The 27706-nt window shown below is 29.6% G+C and overlaps 2 protein-coding genes across 2 annotated transcripts; one reads left to right on the top strand and one right to left on the bottom strand.

Moving 5' to 3' along the window:
* Positions 1–11818: 11818 nt before the first annotated feature.
* On the top strand, positions 11819–13240 carry LOC7476280 (heat stress transcription factor C-1). The gene is made up of 2 exons (XM_002324382.4): positions 11819–12265; positions 12377–13240. Exons 1-2 carry the CDS (start codon positions 12050–12052, stop codon positions 13178–13180), a joined length of 1020 nt encoding a protein of 339 aa, XP_002324418.2. The 5' UTR covers positions 11819–12049; the 3' UTR covers positions 13181–13240.
* A 10819-nt stretch (positions 13241–24059) lies between these two features.
* On the bottom strand, positions 24060–25536 carry LOC7458763 (uncharacterized). The gene has a single exon (XM_002324953.4). The coding sequence runs from the start codon at positions 24955–24957 to the stop codon at positions 24226–24228; it is 732 nt and encodes a 243-aa protein (XP_002324989.1). The 5' UTR covers positions 24958–25536; the 3' UTR covers positions 24060–24225.
* Between the last annotated feature and the right edge of the window lie 2170 nt (positions 25537–27706).

The raw sequence follows: 27706 nt of genomic DNA on the forward strand, positions 1-27706 counted from the left end.
TTATAACTTCTGCTGAACTTTTTTGGTCGGATTTTCATCGAGTTTTAGGATGGAAAAAAAGGTTGATTTTTGGGTGAATTTATAGTTGGATTCTAATGGGTTTTGGTGAGGAAGGCACGAGACTTTACATGGTATTTATGGTGGTTTTGGGCAGAAATTTAGAAAATTTATAACTGCATGTTTATAATAGAAAGATTGATTTGGTTTCGTTACAGTGAGGAGATCAATGGTCTGGGTTGTTGATGGCAATGATTGATCTATGGCATTCTAGCTATCAATGTGATGGCAGTGATGCGGAATGGAAGAGAAAGAAATAGTGGTTGTTGGTTGTTATGCATTGAGAATAGAGGCCTATCTATTTGTTGGTTAAAGTTGGAGGTGTTGTGTGGTGGAATCTATTTGTTGGATAAGGTTGGAGGTGCTATATGGTGAGATACTATGGAAACAAATAAGTCTTTTTTATGTTTTTACTCTTTCTACTCTCTCCAAAATATCTTTCTCTCCATCACCTCTTTCTTTAATGCTCAATTGAAAATTTACACTTGAATTTCAAAAGCTTTTTAAAATTCAAATTTCTTTAATTTTAAATATGAACATTCAATTCCCTTATTTTTTGAATTTCAACTTTAAAAATATAAACATTAAATTGTTTTTTCATTTAAATTTTAAATATAAACAATAAATTCTTTTATTTTTTTTTTAGTTTTAAATCTAAACATTCAATTCTTCTTTTTTTTAATCTCAATTTTAAAAATCTAAATGTTAAATTCCTTTATTTTTTTAATTTAAATTTTAAATCTAAACAATAAATTCTTTTATTTTTTTTTTAGTTTTAAATCTAAACATTCAATTCTTCTTTTTTTTAATCTCAATTTTAAAAATCTAAATGTTAAATTCCTTTATTTGTTTAATTTAAATTTTAAATCTAAACAATAAATTATTTTCTTTTTTTAATTTTCTTTTGATGTTTTTTAAATTTAAAATTTAAATTCTTCTAATAACTCTCCAAATTCTTTTAAATTCCATTTTGATTCTTCTTTCTTTTTATTTTTTCTAGCATCTTTTTTCTTTTTTCTAAAAGGGTAATACATTTTTTTAGTAAGGTATTAGAGTGCTTAAAAGAGAATTTATCACCTTAGATTAATTAGAAAAAATATTTCACGTGTTTTCAAATAATATTTATAGTGAAATCCTTGTATAAGGTGGAATGAGATTCCAAAAGAGTTTTAAATCTTATTCAAATAATGTTTAGAACATATGTAATTCGACATAGCAAACACTCCATGCTATAATATTAAAATCAGGACATTCTTGATGAATGAATAATAATTACAGTGAGATACTGATCATTGAAAGATTAAGTCAAACCATGCATGACTTTTCTAATATTTGGGAGATCATGACTCATTGTTAAACGGTGCATTTGATCTTCAAATATATATCAATCAGTTGTTGTTTTGATAATAGAATATGTTGTTTAGTTTATTTAATCCTATTTTTGGATTGAATTTATATTTGGGATAACATATTAGAAACCTAATGGGTCACACACAATAAGAACCATTGCTAGAAATTAATTTGTGATGATTAATCAAGTATGACTTGATTGAAAAAAAGTTTTAAAAATTGAAAATTGAATCTAATCAATACTGGGATTACAATTATAAACCTAGAAAAATCAAATAAAGACTTGATTTAATAAATATGTGTGACTTGATTGAAGATAAGTTTTAGAAATTAAAAATTGAATCTGATTAATAGAGAGATTACAATTTTAAACTTAGAAAAATAAAGTAGGGCTTGATTTAATAAATTTCTAAAATTATCCTAAAACAATATATATGATATTATTCATTAGGCAAATTGATATTTTTCTATTTATAAGGTTATTAGGATTTTTCTATAAATAGAATGTTATGCCTTATATTTTTTATAAGATAAAAACTATGTAAGTTACAAAAATATATATACAAAGAAACATTAAATGAAAATATAGAGCTAGAACTCAAAGGCATATGTTCTCTCTCTTCTAAAAAGGGTTTTAAAAGATTTATCATTAGTGGTTCATATGGATCACTATTAGAGACCAGAAACTTGGATGACTTGTGGTTTACGACAACCCAGCATTAAAGAAACTGATCAAATCTTATAAAGAATATATGATATTCAGGTAATCTTCGTATAAACCCTAAACAACTCTATATTGTCTAACAGGATTCTTAGAACTCCTAAAAAAATTCTAAGTTACTATTTCCTCTGCATTTTAAATTACTAATAACTATTTTAAATATGGTTATGTATATTTGATGAAACACAAGTTTGATTCATTAGAAAGATTCAAAAAATTCAAAAGTGAAGTTAAAAAACAAACTAGAAAGAGTATTATGACACTTTGATTTGATCGATGTGGTGAATACTTGGGTCATGATTTTCAAGATTATCTAAAAGAAAATAGAATTCTCTCATAAAGGATACCTCCTGGAACTCCACAACATGATGGAGTGTCTGAAAGAAGAAATTGCACCTAGTTGGATATGGTGTGGTCTATGATGAGCTATGTACACCTTTCACCTTCTTTCTAGGGTTATACCTTACAAATTGTTGCTTTTTGTTTAAATTGAGTTCCAATAAAATCTATTAATAAGACTTCATATGAAATATAAAAGGTAAGAGACTAAATTTATCATCCTTAAAGATTTGAGGAAGTGATGCTTAAGTAAAATGCATTATATCTAAAAAAGTTAAGAGATAAGTCAAATAAATATAAGTTTATTAGATATCTAAAAGAAACTATTGGATATTATCTTTACCATCTTGTTGAACAAAAGGGGTATGTCTCAAAACATGCTACATCCTATAGAAAGAATTTGTTATTGAAAGGACTAGTGGGAGAAAGATAGAACTTAAAGAAGTTCAAGAACCATAAACTAACATCTAATCAAAACTTGAACCCAAAGCTATAATATTCGATGTTTAGCTTAAATTTTAAGGAACACAAGAAATTTATAGATTTGGTAAGACATGTCATACACCAATAAGATGTGGACTTTTTATAGAAGCTGAAAATGATGAGTTGCGTATACTTAATGAACCTACCAACTACATGGAATTAGTATCTAGTATTGATTCTAAGAAATGGCTTGAGACCATAAAACCTGAGATGGATTCCATGTACACCAACTAGGTATGCCTTTGGTTGGTCCACTTCAAGGGATAAAACCTATAAGATGTAAGTGGGTATTAAAGAGAAAGACTGAAACGGATGGTAACATACAAATGTACAAAGCTAGACTAATTGCTAAAGATTACAAACAAAGACAAGTGGTTGACTTTAATGAAACTTTCTTACTGATAGCTATGTTAAATTCCATAAGGATTTTTTTTTCTATAGTTGCATACCATGATTATAAAATTTGGTAAATAGGTGTTGAAATTTCATTCTTGAATAAGAATCTTCACAAAGATGTGTATATGACATAACTTGAAGGTTATGAATCTAAGAAATTTGCAAACAAATGATGCAAGTTATAAAAATCTATTTATGGACTTAAGAAAGCTTAAGAAATTGGAATATTCATTTTGATGAGATAATTAAACAGTCAAAAATATGGATAAGCCTTGTGTTTATAGAAAGGTTAGTGGAAGTGGAGTCATTTTTCTAATATTATATTTAGATGACATATTATTGATAGAAAACGACATTTATTTACTCTAGGTAGTAAAGATTTGGTTGTTTAAGAATTTCTCCATGAAGGATATGGGAGAAGTAGCATATACGCTAAGAATAAAAATCTATATAGATAGGTTTAAAATGTTGTTTGGATTATGTCAATCCACATACATAAACAATATGCTAAAATAGTTTAGCATTGAAGAATCCAAGAAAAGATGCTTATCTATTTTGCATAGGATATGTCTCTTCAAGGACATGTGTCCTAAGACACAAATTGAGAGAGATATAATGGAAAGAACTCAATATACTTTGGCTATAGGATCCATAATGTATATGATGATATATACAAGACCAGATGTATCATATACTTTGAGTATAACAAGTAGATATCAATCTAATCCAAGTGAGAGTCACTAAAAAATTGTTAAAAACATTATTAAATACATAAGAAGAACTAAGAATATCTTTTTGGTTATGAAGGAGATGGACTTGTAGTTCATGGTTATTCATATGCTAGTTTTCAATTAGATATTAATGATAGCAAATCTCAGTCAAGATATGTTTTTACTATAAATAATGGTGTTGTAAGTTGGAAAAAGTTTTAAACAAAAGACCACTACAGATTTTATAATTGAAGCTCAATACTTCTCTGCATCTAAAGCGATCAAAAAGGTTATTTATATCAAGAAATTCCTAACTGAACTAGTTATGATTCCTAGCATTATTGATCCAGTAGCCATGTACTATGATAACAACAAAGCATTACAGAAGCAAAAAAAAAAAAAATCAAGGTCTCATCAATGATTAAAACATGTACTTAGTCGATTTTATTTTATTAGATAAAGAGAATCTTGTAGGTCCTCTCACTAAGACATTCTCCCAACATAAGCATAATCATTATATGAAGGGATATGATATTAGATACATAAGTGATTAGCTTTAGTGCAAATATGATATTATTAATGTATATGTCATGTAGCAAATTAGTTGGTTACATGTGGCACTGACTTTGTACATGCAAAATTTATTTATAACTAATTATGGCATTTCTTTATCTTTAATTTTCATTTATCTTTTATTAATGAAACTAGTGTTTGATTAATGAATCTTAAGTAAAGATAAAGTTCTTGGGACAAAAATATTTTGTAAAGAAAATTATAATGTTGTTATAATTATGAGATTCTTATTGCATTAAAACATTGTTCTTAAAAGTTCCTAGTCAATACTCTATTAAGACTGGACCTTAATTTAAGTTGTTGAGACTAGTACATATTATTTTCTTTTATTTATAAAAGAAAATAGTTGTTCTCATAAACTAAGGTATGAGAAATACTTAAAACTAACATGTAGGTGTTTGTTAAATGACATATACATTAAACTAATCCGCATAAGAATTTCATATGGAGAGATCACTTGTGTTTATAGAAAAGCTCACATGACAGTTATGTAAGTAATTCTTATATTTGAGATCACTAAGTTACCTTATATATGGAATGTTATTATTTGATCTTGACTATATGTTGTCTTGAATAATGATAACAAACGGGTAGACATTGGGTATAACATGAACTATATAAAGGTATTTGAATGATCAAGGTAGGATTCATCACCCTAGATGAATTAGAGAAAATATTCCATATATTCTTAAATAGTATTGATTGTGAAATCCTTACATAAGGTGGAATGAGATTTGAAAAGAGTTTCAAATCTTATTAAAAGAATCAATGACTATAAGTATTGAGAACAAACATGATTTGAAAAAGTAAACATATTTTATGCTATAATATCAAAATCAAAATATTCTTGATGAAGAGATAATAATTACATCGAGAAACTACTTACTAAAAGGTTAAGTCAAACCACGTATGACTTTTCTAATATTTGGAGGATCATGATATATTGATACATGGTGCCCTTGATCTTTAAATATAAATTGATTAATTGATAATAAATTCAATTGTTTAATTTATTTAATCCTATTTTGATTTGGATTATAATTTATATTTGGGTCAATATATTATGAACATAACTTGTCATACACAATAAGAACCATTGCTTATAAATTAAATTAGGATGACTAATCAAGTATGGCTTGATTAAAGATAAGTTTTAGAAATTAAAAATTGAAATGTAATTATTACAAGGATTACAATTCTAGACCTAAAAAAATCAAGTTGGGACTTTATTGAATAAATGTATAAAATTACCCTTAAATAATATATGTGATATTATTCAAAGAGAAATTGATATTTTATCATTTATAGAGTTATTAGGATTTTTCTATAAATAGAATGATATGCCTTATATTTTTTTGTAGATAGAAAAACTACACAAGTTACAAAAACATACATACAAAAACACCAAAAACAAAAATAAAGAGCTAACGCTCAAAGGCATAACGATCCCTCACTTCTTAAAATAATTTTAGAAGATTTTTCACTGGTGGTTTGTTTGAATTACTGTTAAAAGCTTGACACTTGGACGGTTAGTGGTTTGTAACAACTTAGCCCTAAAGAAACCCATCAAACTTTAGAAAAAAGATATAATATTTAGGTAATCTTTATATAAACCCCAAATAACTTTAAATTATCTAACAAGATTTTTAAGACTCCTAAAATATTTAAAATTACCATTTTCATTGTCTTTATATGCTTTCAGAAAACTTAACATGGATTTCATTATAGCTACGAGAGCATAAGTCTCATCATAATCCATTCTTTCTTCTTGCTTGTATCCTTGGAAAATCAATCAAGCTTTATTCCAAACAACTTTGGACTCATCTAGTCTATTGTGGAAAACCCGTTTGATTAAGTTTTACAGTAGTTTCCGGAGGCCGTTTTCCTTGTTTTACCTATGGAATCCCTACTCGTTGAAGAGGAGGTCTTGTCGCGCCAGACCGGAATAACCGCTGAAATGGGCCATAACTTTTGATTCGACGTTTGGATCGCGCTCAAAGTTTTACAGTAGTTTATGGAGGCCGTTTTCCTTGTATTACATATGAAATCCCTACTTGTTGAAGAGCAAGTCTTGTCGCGCCGGACCGGAATAACAGCTAAAAAGGGCCATAACTTTTGATCCGACCGTTGGATCGCGCTCAAAGTTTTACAGTAGTTTCTGGAGGCTGTTTTCCTTGTATTACATATGCAATCCCTACTCGTTGAAGAGGAGGTCTTGTCTCGCCGGACTGGAATAACAGCTGAAAAGGGCCATAACTTTTGATCCGACCGTTGGATCGCGCTCAAAGTTTTACAGTATTTTCCGGAGGCCGATTTCCTTGTATAACCTTTGCAATCCCTTCTAGTTAAGGACGAGGTCTTGTCGAACAGCTCTAAAGGGCCATAACTTGTTATCTGACCGTTGGATCGCGCTCAAAGTTTTACAGTAGTTTCCGGAGGCCGTTTTCCTTGTTTTACCTAAGGAATCCCTACTCGTTGAAAAGGAGGTCTTGTCGCGCCGGACCGGAATAACAGCTGAAAAGGGCCATAACTTTTGATCCGACCGTTGGATCGCGCTCAAAGTTTTACAGTAGTTTTCGCAGGCCGATTTCCTTGTCTAACCTATGTAATCCCTTCTCGTTAAGGACGAGGTGTTGTGGAGCCAGACTGGAATAACAGCTGTAAAGGGCCATAACTTTTGATCCGACCGTTGGATCGCGCTCAAAGTTTTACAGTAGTTTCCGGAGGCTGATTTCCTTGTATAACCTTTGTAATCCCTTCTCGTTAGGGACGAGGTATTGTCGAGCCAGACTGGAATAACAGCTTTAAAGGGCCATAACTTGTTATCCGACCGTTGGATCGCGCTCAAAGTTTTACATTAGTTTCCGGAGGCCGTTTTCCTTGTAAATAATGGAATACTCTTTGGGTCTAAGGACTAATTCTAATACATGATTTCTTCCAAATTGATCAAGCTCTTCTTGTATTGAGGGTATCCAATGTTCATCGCGCAAGACTTCATTATAATTTTTCAGTTCAAGTTTATAAATGAAAACAACATTACCTATATGATTAATCATAGAGGATCATGTTCTAACCCCACTTGATAGGTCACTAGTAATTGTATCTTGTGAAAGTCCTTTTGATATTTGAATTTCTTTAGGAAGACATTGTGAAGGTTGCTCATTTTATTGATCATTTTGTTGAGAAATTATTTTGTTGTCTCTCTCTCTAGTGGTGACCTCTTGTTCTTCATTTATGTTTAGCTTATTAAAAACATCTACATCAATGTTTTTTTTTTCTTTTGAAGATCAAATGTGTTGGATTCATTTAGGTTTAACTTATCAAAAAGAACATCTACACCAATCTCTTTTGTCTTTTGAAGGTCAAGTGTGTTGAGTTCAGCAAACACAACATGAATAGATTCCTTAATAACTAGGGTTCTATGATTATATACTCTATAAGCTTTGCTAGAGGAAAAATAACCAAGATATATACCTTCATCGAGTTTAGCATCAAATTTTCCCAAAATATCTTTGTTATTTAAAATAAAGCATTTTGATCCAAATTTATGAAAATAGGAAATATTGGGTTTATGTTCAAACCAAAGCTCATATGGAGTTTTATGTAAAATTAGTTTAAGAAAAACTCAGTTTGAAACATAATAAGAAGTATTTATAGCTTTAGCCCAAAAATATTAAGGCAAATTATACATATTTAGCATATTTCTTTTCATTTTTTTAAAATGAACAATTTTTTTCTCTCAACAACACCATTTTATTGTGGAGATGTAAGAGTATAAAATTCATGTTTAAAACCATTTTCTACACAAAAATCTTCGAATGCAAGATTTTCAAATTCTTCTTCATGAACACTTCTAATTTTGGAAATCAAGCAAACTTTTTTTTCATTTTGAACTCTTTTGCAAAATTTTGAAAAAAGCTTGAAGGTACATCTTTGTGTGCAAGAAATAAAACCCAAATAAACCTAATATAATTACCCACTATAACAAAAACAAATCTTTTACCACCAAGACTTGAAACACGCATAGATTCGAATAGGTCCATATAAAGAAGATGTAATACATAATTTATAGAGACTTTATTCTTGGCTTTAAATGAGCTTTTAACCTACTTTTCATATTAGGAAGCAAATCATTTATTTTTTGTATTTAAGTTGTCAAATTCCTTTCACAAATTATTTTTTTGATGATTTTTTAATCAATTCCATGTTAGCATGTCCAAGTTTTCTGTGCCAAATACAAGGTGAGTCCACTAAAACACTTAACATCCTTATCAATTTCATTTAAAATCAAGGTGTATCTAAGTCTTTTTCTTATAAAATTTGTATTTTTATCAATAATGTGAATAACCAAGCAATGCAAATATTCAAATATAACCATATTACTTCTATCAAATAATTGGTCATTACTAAACAAGTTATACTTTAAGTCATTAACAAGTAAAACATGTTCAATAATAAGAGAATCTTCAACATTATCAATGCCTTTTACCTTTCCCTTCGTATCATTTTTTAATGTCACATGTACGACATTATTTTCTTTAAAGGTAAATTTGGATTTGGATTTGTCACTTGTTATATGTCTTAAACATCTATTATTCAAATATCAATTATCTTTCTTTTTCTACAAGGTAAAATCTCAACTTGTTGGTTTTGGTACCCATAATCTCATGGTAATATTTTTATTTTAATTTATTTATGTTAATTTCATCATACAATTAAGCTAGCTTTATTAATAAAATAAAATAATTTAATTTTTTTATTTGAATAATTAGGATAAGTTTTTTTGTACATTACCATTAAAAAAAATTCATTTGTGTGGATAAAATAATTTATTTACGTGCATTATAATGAAAAAAAGATGAGGCGCACTCTCGAAGATAAAAATATAAAATTTCTTTTATAACAACATGATATGAAAAATATTGTTGTTTATTTGTAATATACTTATAAGATAATATATTTTTTATTTACGAGTTCTTAAGATGAACATAAGATGGGTTTTATGTTTTCTATTAACTAGTAAATATTGAAAAAAAAATATTAACTAGTTAAATTAAAATTTATTTTTAGGATAAATTACTCTGAACATCCTATAATTTTATCATTTTTTTACTTTGTAACTAAGTTTTTTAATATTATATTTTATAACCTGGATCAAAGAATATTTTAAAAATCAATGAAATGACAACTGATTCTTTATCTTCATTCTAACCTTCTTCAAACCCACAACCCATAACAATAGCTATTCTTTCACCACGAGTCCTCACCAGAAATTTCATTGAAAGTCACCCAAAAATCTGAGCTTTTCTTTCCTCTCACCTAGAAGCAAAGTTCTAATCAAAGCAACAAGGTCAATTTTATCTTTTAGAAAGACTCTCACGTACCATTGATTTAAAGGTTGTTGATGATGGAGTTGGATTTACTGATGTAGATCTATTGGGTTCTTAATAGTGGAGCTGGATTTACTGGTAAGGGAGATGGGGTAACATTGTTACGTGGGGAGACTAGTGCAGAAATTTGTGGAATGATTGATAGTGGAGCTGAATTTGGTACCATCAAGTAGTTTTTAAATCAATTTAAATACATTAATGGTAATGGAAAAATAAATAACATATTTGGCATTATGATCCAGCAATTTCAATGTGTGGTCATGTCATATAGTGAGATTGAAACATCACCTTGAAGTTTTCTCCCATTACAAGTTTTCTTGTTTAATAAATTGTGATGGATCATTTTATAGATACAATTAAGAGACTCAAATCCCAAATTATATGGTAATGTAGGGATATTGACATAAAACTTTGGAGAAGGATTGATGGTGGGTTGGATATGTTATTGAAGATGGGAGAGAAGAGCTACCTTTCTATTTTTTTTCTTTTTTTTTTTTGTTTATTTTTTTTCAAGTTTTTTAGTGGTATTTTTATTATTTTTAGGCTCCAAATGCTATTTAGTTATTATTTCAAATATAATGGCAATCTTGCAAATATATATATATATATATATATATATATATATATATATATATTATTGATTTTTTTTGCTCTAACTCCTGAAAATGTAAATGTTACTACCTTCAAAGTTTAAATTGCAAAATGCAATATTCAAATAATTAATTAAAAAAAATCAAACTATAGGATACTTAGAATACATTACTTTTAATTTTACTTTTACACATAAGTAGTGTTTAGAATTGTGATAATTGTTATTTTTTAAAGTATTTTTTATTTAAACATATATTAAAATAATATTTTTAAAATCATAAAAAATAATTTAAAGTAAAAATAAATATAAAAATTTTCATCGAATGGAAAAACAATCGTACCAATAATCATACCCAGGCTCGGTTCAGGCTTATGTTGCTTTTTATTTTTTTTTAATGATTTACTTCGTTTCAATTCTATTCTTTACTTATTTATATTTTAAATACAATAATATATTTTAAAATTTTTTGTGTATTTTTATGAATTCTTCATGTCATTTTATTTAATATTTTATATATGATGTTTTTAATTGCTAAGTTGTAGACTTAAAATTATATTAAACTAGTTGATATGTTAAAATAACTTTTATAATATTAATTTATTGCTAAAATATCTAAATAAATATAAATTGAATTAAGAAAAAAACATTGTGGAGAAAATTATTAGTATGAAATATAAAATTTAAGACATTAAATATAACTTTTCACTAAAAAATAAGATCAGTAAGTAATTTTGTATGATCTTGAAATAGAAAAAATATCAAAAAAACATATTTTAAACATAACTTGGACAGGTCTATAAGCTGCAAAGGTAAAATAGTTTTTTTTTCTAGCATTTTATTCTGTAATTCCTCCACGATCAAACAGAGATGAAGAGAAAAATTTATGTTATACACACCAAATCAAAAATAAATCAATCTTCCCATCTGCTTTCCATCTCCTACTCTTTCGATCTTCACAATCTGCCCTTAACGTTACGTTTCCCTACCAAACACCACCTAATAAACGTCCGAGCGGTCGTCTTCCACCAATCGCTTACAAAAAGTTGGGAGTTGGGAGCAGGTTCCACACGCGCCTGTACGGCGAGTGGAGAAAGGCTTCTGTAATGAAAATATCTAGCCATAAGGGACCATGACGTGTCGCATAAGATGATAAAAGCGGAGCAAGGGTGGGTCTCATCTCGTGACCCTAGAAATATCACAGCCATTAGGATTTCTGCCCTCCCACCAAAGCTCATGTTACAGTACATGCGTCCATTTATATATTAACGGTGGTGTCTCCCCACTTGGAGAAAAAAGGCCAACGCCATCTCCATCACAATAGTTCTTGCCATCTTTGTATCTCATCCTCTCAATCTTTGAGAAGAAAGAAAGAAAGAAGAAGAAGAGAGAATTACAGAGGAAAGGAGAATTTTAATCCACGGTGCTTGGTTAATTTTATATGATGGAGGCTAATAACAACAATAACATCGTAGCACCCTTTGTTTTGAAGATTTATCAGATGGTCAGTGATCCAACAACGGATTCTCTAATTTCCTGGGGCAGAGCAAACAACAGTTTCATCGTCATCGACCCTTTAGATTTCTCTCAGAGGATTTTGCCTGTTTACTTCAAACACAACAACTTCTCTAGCTTTGTTCGACAGTTGAACACCTATGTGAGTAGTAATCGTAACCAAATCTTGCTGTGTAATATATTTATATGTGTAGAGCAGTGCTGTTATTGATCGATCAATTAATGTTACATTTCTTTGTTTCATGATTGCCAGGGTTTTAGAAAAGTCGATCCAGATAGATGGGAATTTGCAAACGAATGGTTTCTTAGAGGGCAAAAGCAATTGCTGAAGAATATAGTTCGCAGGAAGCATAGTTCTAATAATAAAGGGTCATCATATATGCAAGTAAATATAAAAGGTGAAGACTTCGATGATGAAGATATAATTATGGAGATAGCAAGGTTAAAGCAAGAACAGAAGGCCTTAGAGCAAGAACTTGAAGGCATGAACAAGCGTTTAGAGGCGACGGAAAGACGTCCACAACAAATGATGGCTTTTATCTATAAAGTTGTTGAAGACCCGGATCTCCTTCCTCGTATGATTCTTGAAAAGGAACGTACAAGGCAGATAAAAGACAAGAAACAACGTTTGATGATATCTTCTTCGGCGACATCACCTTCTGGCATGGCAATTTCAAGTACTTCAACAATAATAAAGTCTGAAGTGGTTCATGAAGAGGGTTCTATAGGGGTAATATCTTCACCAGAAACTGTTTTTAATGTAGATAAATTTTGTCAATCTTCACCCTCACCTGATGAGTCAGATATTAACGCTATAGGATGGTTAGATCAAGTAAACTATGGTCTTGCCGTGGCAGGACCTAGTCCATTTACAACAGGCTCAATGGGTGCAGGGATTGGGGCAACGGTGGCAGTGTTGCCGCAAGGGAATAGTACTGTGATAGGATATGGTGGTGATTGGGGTGACCACATAAACTATTTTGGAGAAATGGCGGCGGGAGTGGAGGATAGGCCACGACCGTCTTATCCATTTTCACTTTTGGGAGGTGGCTTTTAGCTGCTATTCACAAGATTTATGTTGGATTCTATCTTTTATATTAATTTTGCGTTTTGGGTATATTGCTGCTTTCCTTCTTTTTTTATTTTTTTGGATGAAAAAGACAGTTATTTAATTTTGTTATTATCCATTGCTAATCTAAATCAGGACATAAAATTATTTGTTTTGGTATATCCATTGCTACTCAAGGAAGAATATTAGTAAAACTTTTGTGAGATACAAATCTATATACATTAAAATATTGAGAAGGTTTGTTAGTTATTCACTCAAAGAATAAACATATATGAAATGCTAGTAAGAAAAAGGTTTTTTTCAAAAATAATAGTAAAGTAAATTAAGAATATTGATCGAATAGCACAGTTTGAAAAAAATTATTAAATAGCATAGTTTGTAATTGAAATTTTGATTAGGGTACTATTAGTATCATAAAAAAATATCGATAAAAAAATATTGATGAGGCAAATCAAATAATACAAAGAAAAGTCACAAATAGTAATCCAAGCATGTCACACTTATCGCTAAAACAAATTAATTATTTGCTATATTTGGACAGCAAATGTGGCCCACTAGAGTCACCAACAATAATCCAAGTATGTTATACTTATCGCTAAAAACAAATGAATCATCTGCAACATTTGGGCAGCAAATATAGCCCACTTGAATCACTGTTGATAATCTTTCTTTGTGTTGTTAGATTTGTCTTATTGATTTTTTTATGGTATTGGTGATGTCATAATTGGAGTTTCAGTGTGTCTCAAGGATCTTTTTTTTTTTTCTTTCTTTTCTCTCTGTTCTTTCTCCTACTCATTTAATATTTTTATTAAATGTCACTATTCTGAATAGTGATAAGCTATAAATATGATGTTTTCCAATCATGACATGTATAAACTATATTATTTTATTATTTTTTTCATTTATATTATTTTGCAAATATTTTTTAAAAAATATGCTAATAATAAAAAAATAACCGTAAGAAAATTGATCTCTTTAATTGAAAGAAAAGTTATCTATATACATAAAGCCTGGACAACAAGAAGATAGTAGCTTGTATGTTTCCTTAAAAGTGTTTTTTTGAAAAGTATTTCCTTGATTTTTTTTTATGTTTGACTATATTGTAGAAAATTGATCAATAAAACCCACTTTCTTATTAAAGAAAAATATAAATTTTAAAAGGAAAAAAATATATTTTTATTTATTTAAAAGAGCAGAAAACATTTTCCATAAGCAATTAAAACGGTGCAATACTTTATTATTTATATATAAACAATAATATATTAATAATATGTCTAAAGAAAAAAACAATTCAGCACATAAACAAGGTGTAAGTGACTTTAACCAATATGAATATTTTTCCTTGTTTTTACTCAGCTTTTCAATTTTGATTTACAATTTCACTTACAAATAGTTTTACTCACATTATGAAACCATCAGTTTTTTTTCTTGCTTAAGAGCTGGGTATGGGGTAATATTCTAACTTTGGATCAAACATAGATGAGCAACTAAAAGTAATTTCTTAATTTAATTCGCAGAATTGCACATACAAATATATATTGTATTTGAGTCTTTTGGTAATATTCATGGTTAGTAAATTTATTTGACACTATTACACAGGGTCAGAAATCAATTTTGGCTTAAACTTTGTTCCTCTAGATTAACAAAATTAATTAACTAGTTTTAAAAACTATATATTTAATCTCTGTATCTTAAAATACATTTATAACTTGGTCCATCCCTCAATTTTATATTCATTTTCCATTTATTTTTCTCTTATTTTATAAAAATAGAAAACAAAAATCAAAAAAATTAATATGAAATTTTTTTTATTAAGGAAAAAGGAATTTTAACAAAACTTTTGCTTTCAATTAGAACATAATACAAATTTGAAAGATTAGTTTGATAGTTAAATAAACATGTTTTTTCTTTAGACAACACTAGCTATTGGCACGCGCTTCACCACGAGATCTTTTTTTTTTGCGTAAAAAGCGATGTCTAGGTGCCACCTATGATTTTAAAAGAAATAAGCAAATGAAATTACTTGAGTTATAGCCATGACCTGATTGAATATGTCAGTTTATTTGAATGAGAAGATAAAAAAATTAGTAACAATAATAACTAGATAAAATTAAAAAAACTAACCTTGGTAATTTGAGGGGGGGGGGGGGAACCTTTGAATATAATTGCATAAAAACAGAGACAAAAAACTGGCTCAAGTAAAACCAAGGTTGCGCGATAAATAAGAAACCTAGATAATAAGAGGCGAGTCAACTCGGGTTAACCCGTAAAATCTATGGTCTAGATAATGATATTAGAATAACCTAGTAGATTATTATTTTGGGTTTCAATAATAATAGAAGGAGAAATGACACGGTCAAAAAACCAGGTTGACTTGCAGCTCATTTACCCCTAGAAAACCCAGTCAAAACTCGTTACCAGTGACTTGACTCGAGTTAGGTTTGAAAACTATACGATAAATAACTTTTAAAACTTGTGACATGTTTCATTAGATCGAAAGCATTATATATTAAAAAACTAATTAATTCAATCCTCAACAAATCAAATGCTAAAGGATGAAATCAGAGAAAAAATCAATTACGTGAAAAGACCTAAAACAAAAAACAAAATAGCAGTTAAAAGAATAAGGGCGAAAATCAAAATAAAAAATAAATTAGAGTGAAATAGCAATTCTTTGATTGAAGGGTTAAATTGAAAACAAAAAAAAATAAGAATAGAACAAAAAAATCAAAAGAATAAGGATCAAATTAGAAAAAAACATAACATCATAAACTTGAATTGAAAAATAAAATGGAAAGATAAAATTGAAAACCACTAAAACCTTGGTAAAAAGGCCACAGGAAAATTAGAAATTAAAAGAAGAAGGATCAAGTTGAAAGACATTATGTATTACAAATTAGAATTGATGATTAAATTGAAAATAACTTAAACAAAAAGGCCAAGGACAAAAACTAAAACTAAAAAGAATCAAGATTGAAGTTGAAATACTAAAAGTAAAAAAGACCAATATGTATTTTTTAGTAGGAGAGAGAACAAAAGAGAAAAAAAAAAAGAAAAAGGTCAATGGATGAGAAATCACCCAACTATTGTTAACACATATCACACTAAGAGGAAGATGACATGACGACGTGTCCAACAACATGACAAAAGAGCATATTTTGCCATCAGGAGACAATATACGCATTGCTCAAAATGCGCGGGCGCTTCTCATGAGTTCTTAAAATTAAATAATATTTATTTAATACAAAAGGACATATATGCCCTTAATTACCCCCAACAATTACAAAAAATCAATGTAAAAATACCTTAAGGCCCCTTAGGTTAAATATATATTTTTTACTCTCAGAGCATTCTTGTCAATTCTCTGTACATTAAGAACAAAAAAAACTTATTTACCCCTTCTCCTGTAGGTTTTAAAATTTTTTTTATTCTGGGAATAATTATGTTATTTTATCATGCTAATGCTAAAAAAAGGGAAAAAACAACTATACCCCTAGTCTGGTTTTTAATATCTAATAGGTCATCTGAAAAGATTATATTACCTAAAAAAAACTGAAGGATATTATTTTTCATACTGTTTCATTATCTCCGGTGAGCAATGTTTCTTAAAAAAAAAAGATTCAGCTTCAATTGATGATTAAAATCTCGATCCAGAACTTGAAAATAAGAATTCCATGAACCTCTAAATATGATATTTGATAAAAAAAAAAAAAAAAGGCCTCTGATGGAAGTGAGTGGTGCAGTTAAACTTGATGTCCAAGATGATCCAAGAACGGAAGAAAAACGAGGACACAATACAGGGACGTGTCCAGGGCTCCAGGCGGTTAAAGGTCGGCCTTAAAATATTGTTATAAACCGATCACATCATGCCAAGTGGAAGTTGGGAGGGGTCAAAGCAGCCTTAACCATTAAGAAAGTACTGTGCCAAGCCCTCGTGCTATTGGCAACGAAAGTCAAATTGAGAGAGTCCCATTTTAATTTGACTCGTGGCTCATTGGAGCTGGCTAGCAGGGACCGTCACACGGTTGCGAACCACTCTCGTTAATATGGTAGGCCCTTCAGTTTTCTGTACTCTTGCCCTTCTTGAGGTGGCACGTTTTGTTTCCTTGTCTGCCTTTGCTGCCTGTCCGTCTGCTTCCTCACCCACTTCAAAACACTCTCCTCACGTGCCTATCTCGTGCCACTTGATGGGTTGTAATATTTATCGTTTTATGATTTATCCTAGTGGTGTTCTTCAGATCTGTTATTGAGACTGAGTTGTTTTTTTATGAGATTTTAAACAAATTAATCATCGTTAACCAAACAAAAAAAGTTATCTTATTCATTTTTCATAACCCATTTTTTATCCCAATCTTTTTCGTGTGTATTCAAAAATGTAAAGTTTTTCAAAATATATTTTAATAAGATTTAGTCAATTTTCATTATTTGTAATTTTAAGCACTTTCATTTATTTTATTTCAAAATAAAAAATTAATAAAAATAAATGAAATTTAGGGAATGAAATTAAAGACAAAAAATAAAAAATAACCAGGGACTAAAAAATATAATAGAAGACAAAAAAATAAAACAAAATAAATAAGAGAATTAAGCAAAATTTAAAAATCATAGAGAGATCCTGATTCAGGAAAAAAATAATACAAAGATTTAATATTATTTTTTAATTATAGGTTTTCCTGTTTGGAGAGGAGCCCAAAACCATATAAATAGACATACATATGGGCACACAAAAAAGACTACAAAAAAAAGAGACTAAAAAAGCACTATAGGGAAGAGACAAAAAAAAAAAAAAAAAAAAAAGGAGAGGATTCTCCTTTTGAGAGGTCGAATCCCCATGCATTCATTCATTTGTTTGATTAATTTCCATATGTATTTGATTTCTTATGTTGTATTATATTTTCCCATATTGATTTGTTTATAGCATAGTTTTGAAATCCGGCAGGTCGACCCGAGACCCGGCTGATCCAGGGCTGGAGTTGGGCCAGGTTTAAAAAACAGAGGAAGTTAGAACTCGGAGTGACTCGGCCGATCCGGGACTGGAGCCGGGTCAGGTTTAAGAAAAAACAGAGGAAGTCAAAACCCAGAGTGACCCGGCAAGACCCGGTCAAAAACCCGGTTGCAACCCATTGATTTTTGTTTTTTTTTTTACTAAAACACTGTCATTTTGATTTTTTTTAAAATGAAATTGACCCTGACGACTTAGTCAAAACCCGGAATCCAGGTCTTGAGCAGAGTCGACCACCGGGCCGGATTTAAAAACTCTAATTTATAGTATCTGATTGATTTATACGTGAGAATGTATTTGTTTGTGAATTATGGGTTTGTGCTTTAATTTTTAAAATAGTGTGATTATATAAATTTTTTTTTTATCTTTGTGTGATGATCATCATCGACTAGTAAAATCCTTAAAAAAATTATGTCATGGAGAAGTTGAGTTTCGTGGTTAAAACAATGCATTGTTGTTTTAAAAATATATAAATAAGAGTTTTTTAAAAAAAACAAAAAATTGACCCGAATACAATAAAACCTTTAAAAAGTTTCTGCCCTTAGAAGTTGAGATTGTTGTGCTTTTTTAGAAAAATAAAAAAAATCTTGTTTTGTTTTTTTATCCTTTTAAAGAGTTATGTTATCTAGAAATTAAGACTTTGCTATTTTCATAAAATAATACATACACTTTCTTAAAAATATTACTTGGTTATTTTTTTCACATGTCATGCCATACATCCCACCCTACCATTGTGAACCGACTTGGATTATGTGAATGTAACTCCATAAAGACCCATTGAGTTAGTGAAGTACTTCAAGTCTATTTTAGGCATAATCAAGAGAAATGAGTTTAAAGTTTAATTTATCATTTATTATTCTTTCGGATCCAACACCTATATTCTAAAAGTGAGGACTAGATCTTATTATTATGTCAAGTTCCTATATCATTGCTTTAGGTCATAATAATTATTTGTTTAGATGTAAAAACAAAAACACATATATTAAACAAATATTTAGCATGGAAACATAATAGGTATCTTTTATCATAAACTATAAACATGAAGCAATTTATATTAGATACAATATTTAAGGGTAATTTTCATCTTCTCTTTAATGTAACCAACCCATTACCTATAATCTCTAAAAGACCAGTTGGAATTTATAATTACTATAAAACTAGATGGATACTTTTATTTATTTATTTAATTAAAACGTTTTTTACATATAGCTCGATGAGATGTCCATTATGACAATTTTCAAACTCTTTAAACATGTTCTTAAAGAATAAAGACAACTCTTTGGGGTAATTTTAGAAAATAAATCCCTCATACTAATAATTTTAAGATTGAAATTAATCTATTTTGAGGCAATTTTAAGGATTTTATCTTATTTTGATACAATACATTTACATGAAATAAATCTCTTTAATTGATAGTTCTAAGATTTAAAATCATGAAATCGAGAGAAAAACGCATATGCACCTATTTAATCACTATTAAAAAAAGAAAAAGCTCCTATTGGTATTGGAGAGGTGGAAATATAATTATTGATAGAGGTGAGTTTTTGCCTAATGACATATACATAAGAAGAATTATCAGCTCCACTACATACTAGAGGGCCTTCCGCTTGAAGGGAACACCCAACTTATGAGTATGAATGGGACCTCATGCATATTATCATACCTTTGTTAGACGGGGGCAACCCTAATTAAATCCAAGAACAATACATGCTTTAAAGTATTATTTGAGAGTGTGATAGCTTTTATTTTTATATGTTTTTAAAAAGTGTGTTTGTCTTGAAAAAGTATCAAATTATTGCTTTTTTTTTAATGTTTTTAGATGATTTTGATTTATTAATGTTAAAAAATTAAAAAAAATATTTTAATATATTTTTAAATAAAAACCACTTTTGAAAAACATTATGTATCACAATTTAAAACATGCATTAAATAAAGGAACATCTTTTAGCCACATGTTGTTGCATCGATTAGTCTAATGATTGTCATCAATAATATTTGACCTCCAAGACTAAGAACATATATATGTTTTACAATGATTCGTCGTTACTCTAAGCTTATGTTTTCAAGTAGTTCAAAACTATAGGTAACAAGCACATTAAATATCATACCATCTGCATAAACTCACTCACGTTAATTCAATGTTATATAAACACTCTTAAATCCTAAGGTAAAATGATCTTCTTTCTCTTACTAAATCCTACGTATTCTCTGTGATTAAACACAATAATTATACACAACCTCACAATTGTTTTTTTTTATCTTTTATCTAAAACAATTCAGAGATAAAAAGATCCCAACTCTTCTAGGAGATTTATTTTACTAGTATTTAAGTTGCTTGAGCTTAATTTTCTACACATTCAACAAATAATAATTTTGAAGATATAATATTTTTTTGAAAGTTTACAACCAATTACTGGTAAGGGACAAGCAGTTAGCCCCCATTTGTTTTTGAGGCCAGGAAATACTTTAAATTAATTTTTTTAAATATTTTTAGAATGTTTTGATATATTATTATAAAAAATAAATTTTAAAAAATAAAAAATAATATTTTAATATATTTTCAAATAAAAAAATATATTAAAAAATAACTACTACTCCATCTTAATTAAAAAAAAAGCTGAGTCAAAACTATATTAGCAATAACACTGATCCAATAGAAAGTTGTCACTCTTTTAGGAAATCTACGGGTCATTATTGATGACGAGTGAGTAACAGGAAGAGCTGATCCTGCGGGGCCCAAGTGACCGAATCCCATTTTTGGAAGTTTACACAAGACGCGTGGCGCAAGAGAGAGCAACTCCAAAGGGAGTGGAATCCATCATAACATGACAATAATAGAAAGGAGAGGTGTGGGCCCCACCATCCCTCATCTGTGGGGCAATGTAAAGGAGCATCTCGCTCCCTCCACCTTTTGTCTTTTCACTTTTGAGTGGGGACCCGTCCTCGTCTTCTGAACCCACGTGGAAAGTGTAAGAGTTGAGAGGGGCACGTGTTAGCATCCCAATGAATCACTCGTTTTATTTTATTCATAGAAAAAGTGTATTTCAGTTCTCACGAGTCACGATCACGAGGGAGGCTAGACCTCATTCCCACTGAGCTCCAATATGGTGCTCCTCTGGTGCACCCAATCATACGATGAATGACGTTGAGCCCATCGCTACTGTGCACACATGTCAATGCAGCAGCTGTTCAGAATAGGGAATATACTGTCCCCGTTTGTTTATTGGAAAGTAGTTTTTTTTAGAAAGTGAATTCCGAGGAAAGTGAATTCCGGGAAAGTGAATTCCAAGAAAATATTTTCCAATATTTGATAGTGTAATGGAAAATAAGTTGAAAAACATTTTCCAGTGTTTGGTTATGTCATGGAAAATAAGCTGGAAAATAACTTATTAATGTTTTATTTTTCTCAAGTTTATTAAAATAATGAGGAACAAATCTTACAAATTAAAAAGTTGAATGAGAATGAAATTGAAAAAAAATATAATTTCATAAATTATCTCAAATAAAATAAATAATAATCAAAATAATAGAGATCAAATCTAAAAAATTAAAAAAAATGAAAGGTGAATAAATTAAAATAATAATAATTAACATTTCATAAATTATTTCAAATAAAATAAGTAACAATCAAAAGAATGAGGACCAAATTTGATAGATAAAAAAATTCAACAAAAAAATAATAAGAAAAAAGCAAATAGCAATTATAAAAATAAGGACCAAAATTAATATAAAAATTAATTTTTAAGAGATGGAATTGAAAAATAAATATACAAAACAAATTATATATAGCAATCAAAAGTTTGAGGATCAAATTTGATATAATCAGCAAATAATGACATTTCTAAATTTTTCACAACTTCAGGAAAGTGTTTTCCGCCCAAATTTTCCAGGAAAACACTTTCCTGAAAACCAAGCCAAATTTTCCTTTGACTGGAAAGTGTTTTCCGTTGACCAACTTTTCTAATGGTAAACAAACACAGGAAAGTTTGGAAAGTGGTTTCCCGGAAACCACTTTCCGGAAAACAAACACAGCCAAAAGGGAAAACACTTTCCTGGAAACTAAACCAAATTTTTCTTTGACTGGAAAGTGTTTTCCGTTGACCAACTTTTCTAATGGCAAACAAACACGAGAAAGTTTAAAAAGTGGTTTTCCAAAAAGTAAATTTCAAGAAACAAACATAACCTTAATTCCTTTCCTTTCTTCTCCCTATTTCAGTATTTCCCCTCCTCTCCTTTTTTTTTTTATTGGAATATATTATTTTATTAATTGATAAGTCTAATTTTAAGGGACAGAAGTGGGCTGAGTCGACGAGAGAACTATGAAGTGACACCTGTCCATAACAATCCGGAGGTCATTGTCCCTTAGGATGGAGAAATTTCAACCATGCATTGATGTTAATTGTGGTTTTTATATAAATCATTTTTCAACTATAATTAGCTAATGACAATTTGGTCCCTCTCCGGAGTAAATAATTTATAGAAGAGGATTTGTTTTTTTAATTTCTGTGCATTTCCCTCCATTTTTTGAAATTAATACTAGATTATTGTTTATTTACTTTCATTTTTATTCTTGACCACAAGCATATATTATTTATTCTTAATCAGTATATGCTTTTTTTTAATTAAGTATGGACTTAATTAACGAATTTGGGCTCCATTGGGTTTAAGGCCCAGCCTAGTAAAGAGTTTAAAGGCACCAATCCTTAATGGACCTGAGGTTGAAACCTCACCTTGCCCATTAGGACAAACAAAAACAACTCTTCTCTTTCAAATGGTTGATTGGGCTAGCCCAAAACATTTTTTTGTTCGTACTGACGGAATCACAGATATCATTTAAAGGAGTGAAAATTTAGAAGAAGTTCTAAATAAAAAATTAGAAAAATAAAATCGTTCATAAGATAATTACTTTTCAACATTCAAAATAATAATGGCTCATCGTCAATCCATTTACTTTAAGTTTAAAAAATAAATAACAAAATATTTTTTTTAATTTAAAACAACTAAGATTGAGTTTTTTAAAATTTGAGTATCTCAGTCTCATATGTCTTTTGATTTAAACCAAGTTCTAATGCGATTAATAAACTTATTATTAAACCTAAAAAAAAAGCAATATATAATTTTAAAATATACCAACTTAAACATTATATTTCATTACATGCCAAATCATGCAAAGGAAAAATAGCCTAACTACAAGATGGTCATAATAACTTTTTTTTTTTTTTTTTTTCTAGATGTTGAAAACTTACCTTCTTTTTTCCCGTCTTTTCAAGTAAGCAAATTTGGGCTGGGTTACGTCAACCCCACATAGGCCCATTAAATATTAATAGAGGTCTTTATTTTTATTTTTTTTAATGAATTCAAATGGTATTTTTGCCGAATTATCAATATTGGTAATTGATTAAAAAAAATAAAGAGGAATTAAGCTTTTTCTTAATCTGGAATTTGAAAAATCACTTAATTTCTAGAATTGGGCTAGTTTTTGACGAAATAATAAACGCATATGGCATTAAAGCACAAGTTTTAAAATATCATGAAATTTTTGCAAGATCAGTCTTGGATATCGTCGTTACCTTTAGAATAAAATAAAGACTCCTTTTATCTCTATTTACACTTTTTGTTAACCTAAATATCCTCTGCCACAAATAACACCAAAGGAGAGCAGATCTCACATTATTCACCCACTATTGTCTATGATATAAGAAATCATATCGAAGGAACCAAAGAAACAAACAAAGAATTCAGCCTAGGCTCACAGTGATGGGGTTTGGTCAATAACAACGATATCCATGGTTATAATATTGAAAGGAAATGATTTTCAAGGAAGGGTAGGTCAGTTGAATGGGTAAACGATAAACTGAGTACACATAACAAAAATTGGTGTCCTTCTCCTCGGGCACAGATTTATGATCGTAGAGAAATACAATTATCAAGAAAAAAAAATTGTAAATACAACAAATCTGAAAACAAATGTGACAACATGAAATATTGCCAGGCCTCGATTATCTTTTTTCTCCGGGATATATAGAGTCGATCACCTGACCGAACGCAACCTTGGCCTCGAATTGACACTGCGTGGATTCGCAGGTGGAGCAATGAATTCTGCATACATATCCATGAAAAACTTGTCAACAATGTCAAGATAGGCTGGACATGTAAGGCGTGAATAGTAATGAAGAACTTCTTCGACATCTAATACATGTTCTACGTTGCTAACATCCATCATCTCTAGCTCCTTTAACTTCTGTGCCACCAAGAAACTCCTTCCCTCACATGTAATGTGCTTAGAACTTGAGTTGTCATCCAGTAGTGGTGATCTTTTCCTAGCATAAGAACTCTTGATTTCATTGTTAGGATCATCGGTTGTATAGTCCTGATCTCTCCTTTGTAAGTACTGATAATTCTTCACAGCGGTTGCCTTTGATAAATTCATGAAACCTGAGTTTTGGTCCTGATCTCTTTCTTGTTTTGCTGACGAAGACGACGGGGCTGATGCTGTCTTCTTCTCGTCTCTCTTTGGTTTCTCTTTATCTTTGTCGTCCCGCCTGCCGGTGAAGTCGTTGTACAAGTTGTCCGAGTCTTTATTGTTGATGAAATTTGTTTGGGCCTTCATGTCACTGCCACCAGTGAAAGGAGGGCGAGGATTATTGCGAGCAGGAGTTTTTGGTAGCTTTTGGTAATGATCACCAGAAAGAAAAGACTTGAACCTTTGTACGGTTTTTTGGAAGAACTTTTTGGTGGTGCATATGGAATTTCCAAGCAACATTGATGGTGTTATTCGGTGGTTCTTGGTGGGCTGGTAGGAAGTTGGTAAGGTGACTTCGTTCTTTTTAAACCTACAGGAAAGGACACAGGGATCTCTCTATCTGTTCTTTGGCTTCTTCTGCAGGCGATGATATATCTCAGGGAAGTTTGTTTTTTTATAAAGGTAGGAGAGGCAGAGGAGCCATTGAAGTTCGTTTAAAATGCTTAAAGGTAGAAGCAAATTCCCAGCTAGATCTTTCTTTGGGTTCCACCTTGTATTTCTTTTGTCTTCACACGCTCCGATTCTTCTCTTTATGTCTTGCTATTTGCTACCACTGAGTCCCCACTCTTCCACACATTAATTAGAAGATACCAAAGAATTGTATGGCAAAGCTTGTGACTGTTCCTTAATTATGACGAGATAGTTTCCTCACTTATACTTTAGAGGATGGTGGAGTTGGTGTCTGGCCTCTTTAGGAGAAAGAAAGGAGCGGGTGCGGTGGTTGAACTGGGGCTGTCTCTTCTCTCCGTCGCTAGCTATCGCCACCATTGTTAAGAAGTACTAAGATAAATACCTTTCTTTCCACTTCTTGAAGGCTTTTTCTTTCCCACTTGTGCTAATAAGGGCATTCCAAGTGTTATTTCTTTTAATTAAAAGGGGAAAAAAAGGAGTATTATTAATGCAATTTCTATTTGGACCTCAACAGACCGGTAAAATGATGACACTTGGTGGCAGTGATGGAGATATCAAAACTACTTTTCTTTGTGGTCACTTCAATCACTCGGCAGCAGTGATCTCTTGACTATTACCACTTAGCTAGATTGATTACGGGGAGAACGGTAATTTTTGTTTTTAGATTTGTTTTAAGAATATATTTTATTAAATTAATGATTTTAATAATTTTAATATATTCATGTTAAAAATAAAAAATTAATATTAAAAAAATATAATTTTAAAAAAAGTTACTTTAAAAAAAAAGTACCGACAATTCTAAATTCATTAAATTAAATTGATGGTGGACTATCGCACGATAACAGATTGATATTCCGGAAATCACGGAAGGGCTTTGATTTGCCCTGTTCTACTTTTCATTTATTAAAAGTTCATTCCTCCAATAAAAAGTCAGAATGTGTACAATTTTTTTAGTCGAAAAGTTACTTTTTCCTACGCTATCCTACATTTAAAAAAAAAAAAACATTTATATGATATTCCAATAAAACAAATGTTGATTATTATTATATATTTTGTCCAACATTATAAAACTTGAAACATTTTAAGAAATCTAATATTATGATTAGAAATGGACGTGATAAATGTTCGAGTTAGAAAAAAATTGGAATGAGCTATAAATAGATATAAAAAATATTTAAATTGAAAAATTATTATAATTTGCCAGAATAGGTGTGAGAAATATTTGAGTTGAAAAAAATATTGAAATGTGTCATAGATAGACAGAAAAATATTTAAATAAAAATTATTATAATTTGTCATAAATGAGCATGAGAAATATTTGAGTTAGAAAAAAACTGGAATGTGATATAAATCGGCATGAAAAATATTTAAGTTGAAAAACTATTATAATGTGCCATAAAAGGGCAATATAAGTATTTGAGTTGAAAAAATATTGTAATGTGTCATAAAAAGGCAAGAGAAGTATTTGAGTTAGAAAAATATTTTAATTTGTCATAAATAGGCTTGAGAAATAATTGAGTTAAAAAAATATATTATAATATGCCATAAATGAACATGAGAAATATATGAGTATGAGAAATATTTAAGTAGAAAAAAATATTAAAGCGAGCCATAAATGGATACAAATTTACTCAGATATTGGTGATTTAAAATTCATGCGACTAAAGACGACAACAAATATTACATTACTTTTATATATATGATTGAACATGAGATTGTTATACCTATTTGTTTTAATTCACTCATATATTGATGATTTAAAATTTATGTAGCTAAATGTGAGAAAAAAATTAGATTACTTTACATATACGATCATGCAAGGGATTGTTGTACCTTTTTTGTTTAAAAATAAAGATAAAGCTCTTGAAATATTAAACATTACAAGAATACTAAAAGACAGAAATGGAGAATAAAAAGGATCTTTTGGTGGGTTTTGCTTACAAAATGGTATTATTCATTAAACTACATTATTTATCACTTAAATAAAATGGTATTGGAGAACAAAATAATCAAATATTAAAAGAAATAATAAATGTTACATTGATAAGTTCGAGAGCATCTCAAAACTTATAAGAAGAAGAAATTATAATTGTTAATTATATACATAACAAAATATCTCATAAAAATAAAGAAAATACCTTATAAATTATGAACATTAAATTGTTGGGATCCACACCATTGTATGATGATCTCAAGAGTATAAAGCTACTAGAAACTAATTTTTTCTGTGTGATAAGATTGGAATCAATAACTTATTATAGGGTCTGGAGGATGAGTTACAAAAGGTACATATGATATGAATTTTTGTATGAAAGTTTTTGATTTGTTGTTTGATTATGCGTTTTGGATGTATTTAACTAAGTTAATGATGATATTAATTGTGATTCAATTCTATCTATAAAAAATCAAGTGATGACTCCAAAGAAGGTAAAAGAACTGAATATTAATGAGGAAATAATGAATGTGATGTAATGATGGAAATGTTTTTGTCATTTCTAATTAATGTTGGGATATAATTAGAGAAAATATAATAAATTTCTTTTTGAAAAAGTTTGCATAGACATTAGATGAAGTATTT

This window comes from Populus trichocarpa, chromosome 18 (assembly GCF_000002775.5).
Source record: "Populus trichocarpa isolate Nisqually-1 chromosome 18, P.trichocarpa_v4.1, whole genome shotgun sequence".
NCBI classification, from domain to species: Eukaryota; Viridiplantae; Streptophyta; class Magnoliopsida; order Malpighiales; family Salicaceae; genus Populus; species Populus trichocarpa.

What these genes read in the sequence shown, in the direction of transcription:
- LOC7476280 (XM_002324382.4), top strand. Translation starts at nt 12,050, where the DNA reads ATGATGGAGGCTAATAACAACAATAACATCGTAGCACCCTTTGTTTTG. An exon ending in TTCGACAGTTGAACACCTAT is followed by an intron (nt 12,266 to 12,376) that starts GTGAGTAGTAAT and finishes CATGATTGCCAG; the next exon opens with GGTTTTAGAAAAGTCGATCC.
- LOC7458763 (XM_002324953.4), bottom strand. Translation starts at nt 24,957, where the DNA reads ATGTTGCTTGGAAATTCCATATGCACCACCAAAAAGTTCTTCCAAAAA.